Source organism: Musa acuminata, chromosome BXJ2-8 (assembly GCF_036884655.1).
Source record: "Musa acuminata AAA Group cultivar baxijiao chromosome BXJ2-8, Cavendish_Baxijiao_AAA, whole genome shotgun sequence".
In the NCBI taxonomy this organism is placed as follows: Eukaryota; Viridiplantae; Streptophyta; class Magnoliopsida; order Zingiberales; family Musaceae; genus Musa; species Musa acuminata.
The window spans coordinates 49,939,589-49,945,399 of NC_088345.1; the positions used below are offsets into that span (position 1 = coordinate 49,939,589).

The following is a 5,811-nucleotide window of genomic DNA, read 5'->3' on the forward strand; positions in this document are numbered from 1 at the left end:
GTCAAACAGCTCACAAGCAAAAAGTGGTAATACCATCTGTTTTCAGTAGAATGACTACAGACAAAGAAACAACAGTAACAACCAAGGAAAGAACACTGGGTATACTAAATGTTTTCAGTAGAATGAGCAGAGAGAGGATGCAACAGTAATAACCAATAAAAGAACATCATTGGATGGATATGAATCTCACAAATAGAAGATCTGTTTTCGGTAGAAGATTACCACAAAAAAATAATATAACGCACAAAAACAAGCTATATTGGTTGATTTGTGTCTCATGATGAGAGCACTGCACTTTGCGATCTAATAAATAAAAAAAGCCACCAAAGAAGATATGTCATATGATCATGATATCAAGGTAGCATAACTCTGCTGTATTACACTTACAGCATCATAAGTTGCAAGACATGCTTAAAGCCGCATACCCGTTAGTTAATAGGTGACTAGGCACCACATGTAACAGCGTGTAAACTAAACAAGAACATTTATATCAGACAAAAAAAGAGAAGAGATAATTGCAGGAACCTCCATCCCATATAGAAAGATTATTATGGGATTTATCAAATATAATAAACAAAACAGAAATTTCTTAACAGCAATCAGTTACCTGATACTAACCATGTATACATAGAGGCAAGTTTAGAGTCTTGAGATAAAAAGAAAGAAACACCACCAAACAATACTATAATTCTGCCCACCTAAATCCCATTTATGTAGGTGACAAACACGATCTAGCAAATATATGTGGTAAATCAGATACCTTTTTCAACAATTGGAACTAGCAACTCGCAAACACACATGGAAAATACATATACCAAGTCAGAAAGCGCACAAATGATAGTTAAGAAAGGCACGTCCAGCCTTTGCACACACTACTGCATCGTATCATAGGAAGAACCCTGCTCAAGAATACCAGCATACCTTGACTTATGCATTGTTCCCCGTGCCTGAACTGGTGGCAAGCATCGTCATTAGACTTCCTCCATGAACCCTCCCTTCTGGAAGCGAAACCAACCCACACTGAGTAACCTGAGGATGTGCTTTCGTATCAGATCCACTCCAGTATGACATGCCCTTCCCTCCAATAGCAACCTCTTTCATCTTCCCAGACTTAATTGATGTTGGAAACAGGGTAGTGGATATTGCAAGGGTACCCCCACCACGAACACAGTGATCTTGCACCAAGGCATCATGTGCAGCACAAAGACCAGCTTTGGTCCTGGCAAACCTCTCACAAGGTGGATCGCCTGTGCCAAACTTTGACCCCACATGACCCCAGGCACACCGGTTGCCTCCACCATGTGCCTTGCAAAAATCAGTACTCCCTTGAGCGCTTTTCCCACAACCCACAGATTTGCATCGTTTGCCTCCACCATGGCGCACACAGTAATTAGTCCGACCTCTAGCACTCTTAGTGCACCCAGGAACAGCACACCTCTTCCCACCACCATGAGCTACACAGAATAAGGTCCCACCATGCACACTCTTTGGGCAAACACCTCCCCCCTGAAACAAGCAGCGCTTCCCTCCTCCATGACCCTTGCAGTAAGGAGTGCTCCCTTCAGCTCCCTTGGTGCACCCCAAAAATGTACATCTTTTCCCCCCACCATGTGCCTTGCAAAACATTGTGCTACCCTGTGCACCCTTTGAGCATGCTGGAAATTGACAGCGTCGTCCACCACCATGAGAGATACAAAATCCAGAATGACCTTCTGCACTTTTTGTGCAATTCTCTCTCCGGCACCTCTTACCACCTCCATGCTTGATGCATAAACCTGATTTACCTCTTGCAGCACGGCCGCAACATTCATGGCTGCAACGTTTGCCACCACCATGGGCAATGCAGTAATCAGTGCGCCCTTCTGCACTCTTTGTGCAGCCAAGATGTTCACACCGACGACCGCCTCCATGCGCTTTGCAAAAGATTGTCCTTCCTTCAGCACCCTTTTGACATCCAGGTTTCTGGCACCTCCTTCCCCCACCATGGGCTATGCATAGACCAGAAGCGCCTCTTGCTCTTTTTACACAACCTTGGAACTGACAGTTTTTTATGCTACTATTGTGGTGTCGTGAATGTGTAACTCCGGAAGTGCAGACAACTGGGCTTTTCACTGTTTGCAGCACGGTTGGTGGGTGATCTGGCACAACAACTGGATCTGCTTTTACACAAATTTTCTTATTTGAAGCAAAACTGCTACTTGTCTCTGAATCGTTCAAATGAGTTGGCATACAGCTACTGAATATCCACCAAGATGATACAATCCCTTCATCATCATTGGTCAGCACTGAATTCACCATTACCGAGGTCTCCACACTACTCTGATGTTCATCCAGGACAGGCTTGACACTAGTCATGACTGATTCAAATGACCCAACTGATAGACCTAATTGGAGGTCTAATGTATTTCCAGTATGAGAATCATTGGCAGTAGCAACAAAGGACTTAGAAGGATTCGATGTTTTTGCATTTTCAGGACAAAACCGAATATTCAGTCCTAAATCAACGGATCCATTATCATTTTCTTTTGCTGAAGATGTGCAATGAATTATCGAACTCATCTTGCTAACATATGAAGAATTCAGAGACTGACCTAAACCCAGAGCAAGCAAGGACTGACCTGAACACTCCACATCATTCATATCACCCCACACCCCTATTGTGCCCTTTGTTTTGGAGTTATTAAGAGTGGAAGAACTAGGAGAATTAATTCGTAACGTGGCATCACTTTTTTCTTCTCTTGATTGGACTCTGTCAAAGAAATCATCAGTACTCAAAGAGGAAAGATTTGCAGTAGAGGCCAGATTCAAAGGGCAGTTATCCATTATCTGTCAAAAGCCCTCTTAGAGCCACCAAATCTAATAGGAAAAGAACCAGTTAGCCTGACTTCCAGAACTTTAATGGTAACAAAGTTAATTAAATACTAGAATGAAAGCTTGCAACCCCCACTGACAAATCCTGATGTATCACAACGGTCCATTTTGGAAAACTTGAGAGATAATCAAATTAGCTGTAGCTGGAGTTAGGGGTCAAATGAACAATCATTAGTAGCCAACCATGTCATCTAACAAAATGTATTGCCCAAGAATTCCTGCAGCAGAAGAAACACCAAAGAGAAAATTAATAGCATTTGAGAAATAAGAATTTAGAATTACTCTTTCCAAATTTCTATCCAGAACTTTGAAGAGCAGAGTAGCATGTGTGATGCTGCTAAAAGATACAGACACATTTTGCCAACAAAGCAAGAAAAGGCGCCATGGGTTATCATAAATACACAAAGATCTTTCAAGAAGCAAGCATATCCAAAATTGAACTATCAAAAACCAGAGTTAGTATTGATGCTGCTACTAAAAGACACACACATTTTGCCAACCATGCAAGAAAAGGATATATGCATTATTATAAACGTCCAAAGTACTTTGACAAGCAATTTAAACTATTAAACAACCACACATCCATCATATACTCTAAATAGATTACTGTTTGACAGAACATGTACTTACAAGCAACCAAGAATTTTTAAACAAACGGAAACCACATCCTACAAGAAGCTTATGCTACATGCATTGGTCATCAGTGATATCGGTCATCAGTGATACTGATGCTTTTCAAAAAGACACCTGACTAGAAAAATTATTTGGATCATTTCTTCTGATCCAACTCAAGAGGAAAAAAGAAAAGAAAAGTGTAATTTTACAAGGAAAATGAAAAGAACAAATGTAATATACTTGACATCAGTAACTTCTATGAACCATCATAGCTCTGTTTCAAGAGGGCTGATGTCAAAACTCTGCAATGTGCTATTTAGAGAGTTTTAGGTCTCCCAAACTTTATAAGAACACCATACTTGCATATCATGTAAAAATATGGCCTCATGGTTTTTTTTTTTCAAAAAAAGGGATCAAATTAAATAACTAAAATGGTCATAACAGATACCCAGCAATTAAGTTTAATTAGCATAAGTTAAACTTACACGGTTTCTAGTTATATCATATTCATGTGATCAAGTTGATTAAATTTAATAGATAAATTTACAATAAAATATGATTGCAAGAAAAAGCACATTAAGTTTATAAAAGAGCTAGCAAAGTAGATATTCAAATTATTATAGGGCCATAACAGTAAAAAAAAAAAAAAACCATGGACATATATAAAGAGCCACATTTATTTGAAAAAATATAATAGACTATTAGCAACTGCTTGCAAAGTATCATTGAACTTGAAATTAGAAGGAATGTTACCAACAATTGTTACAGTGTTAGCTTATTTTACAAGACAGCAGAATGATAATCTTGAAAATTAGATCGGCAAGCAGAATAACTTAGTATGCTTAAAACCTTTTGATGTATAGCTTTTCATGCTATTACTAGAATCATACACATCAAAAGATTCACGAAACTCAAATTGCTCAATTACATGCTTCCATTGTAAAAGGAAGCAGTAACTCTATCTGAAGTCGTCAAATTGCATCTGCAAATTTTGAGACAATTACAAAAAATAACAGAGAGACAGAGAGAGATGTAAACTCCTATAACCTAGCACCAATTGAAGAAACGAGGCAAAGACACAGGACGGTCAAGCCAACACAAATACGACCAGAAAATCGCTGTAAGGAATATAATCCCGATCTGGTTATGCAGATTGTATATATTAATAAAAAAAAACCAAAAATAAATGCATGATCAGATTAGTCATGAACAAAAAACTACAAATACAAGCAACTTTCCATCGTGCAACTAATCAGATTAAGGATGTTACCAATACCTCATGGAAGATGCAGTGCTTTAAGATTTTTATTTACACCATCCATCAAGATGCTCTGGTAGCATCATAAATCTATTCAGAATGAGGAAAGTATGCAGAAACACGTTTAATCTACTCAACTCTTGCAACAGAACTGACAGCAAAGCAGTTGATAGATCACCAGATGTTTAAAGCATTAATTGCCGGTACATACCACGTGCCAAGAAATCGTCGAGTTACGCAATGCCTTTTACATAGTATCTATTACCACTCGACTCTGTCTTTAACTGCTTCACTAATTTACCCTTGTTGATGGGCACCGATAGGATCAAGCGCAGTATAAAACACCCAAACTCACAAGAGAAACAACAGCTACCTCATAGAATCAGTTAGGAGAAAAGAAGATTGGAAAATTCCGATCACCTTTCGTCCACAATCCACGATGAGACAAGCATTAAACGATCATGAAACACCAAGAAAAAAAGAGGTAGAAGAAGGGCAGAACCAAATCTAAAAGTAACACCAAGTACGCTACAGAGAATACTTGGATGGAGCTAAAAAAGAGGACATAAAATCGGACAGCAAAATAAGCATTCAAGAGGAACGAGAAGACGCAATATATGTCCTCGTTAGCCGATCCGACGGCATTCACACTCCACGAAAACGATCGTAAACGATCCGATCAGAGACAAGAATGAGGCAACACTCGCCTTGGCGTGAGAAGGGCAGGCGGCCAAGGACGGGAAGATCCGACGAGAGTTAGGGTTGTTGATGTGGGGATAGGGAAGGAGGAGCCGAGGCGGAAGGCAACAAAGCGAGCGAGAGCGAGGTGGGAAAAAGAAAAGAAAATAAACTGTCGATAATTAAGAGGAGACATATATAAGCGAGGCCGGTGGCGCGCGCACGTTAGCCCATCCCGCGCAGCGTAGGCCGAGAAGCGGGGCCGGCGTCGGTCGGCCGCTGGGAGGGCGCCGCCTCGACACGTCACCGCGTCGCGCGAGATTCCACGCAGGCAGCGGCTCGCAACCGTCCGTGGTGCGCCGCCGTGGGCCCCACCCTTTTTCTTTATT

General features: G+C 40.6%; 1 protein-coding gene across 3 annotated transcripts; it reads right to left on the minus strand.

The window, feature by feature from the left end:
- Positions 1 to 515: 515 nt before the first annotated feature.
- On the minus strand, positions 516 to 5,609 carry LOC103996074 (uncharacterized). 3 transcript variants are annotated; one of them, XM_065122596.1, is made up of 2 exons: positions 5,452 to 5,609; positions 516 to 3,089 (listed from the first exon to the last, which is right to left on the minus strand). In XM_065122596.1, the coding sequence occupies exon 2, from the start codon at positions 2,821 to 2,823 to the stop codon at positions 928 to 930; it is 1,896 nt and encodes a 631-aa protein (XP_064978668.1). In that variant the 5' UTR covers positions 2,824 to 3,089; positions 5,452 to 5,609; the 3' UTR covers positions 516 to 927. The 3 variants fall into 3 exon arrangements, with proteins under 3 accessions (XP_064978668.1, XP_009415165.2, XP_009415166.2); XM_009416890.3 differs by having other exon boundaries at positions 4,956 to 5,589; XM_009416891.3 differs by lacking the exon at positions 5,452 to 5,609 and adding an exon at positions 4,763 to 4,941.
- Positions 5,610 to 5,811: the final 202 nt, after the last annotated feature.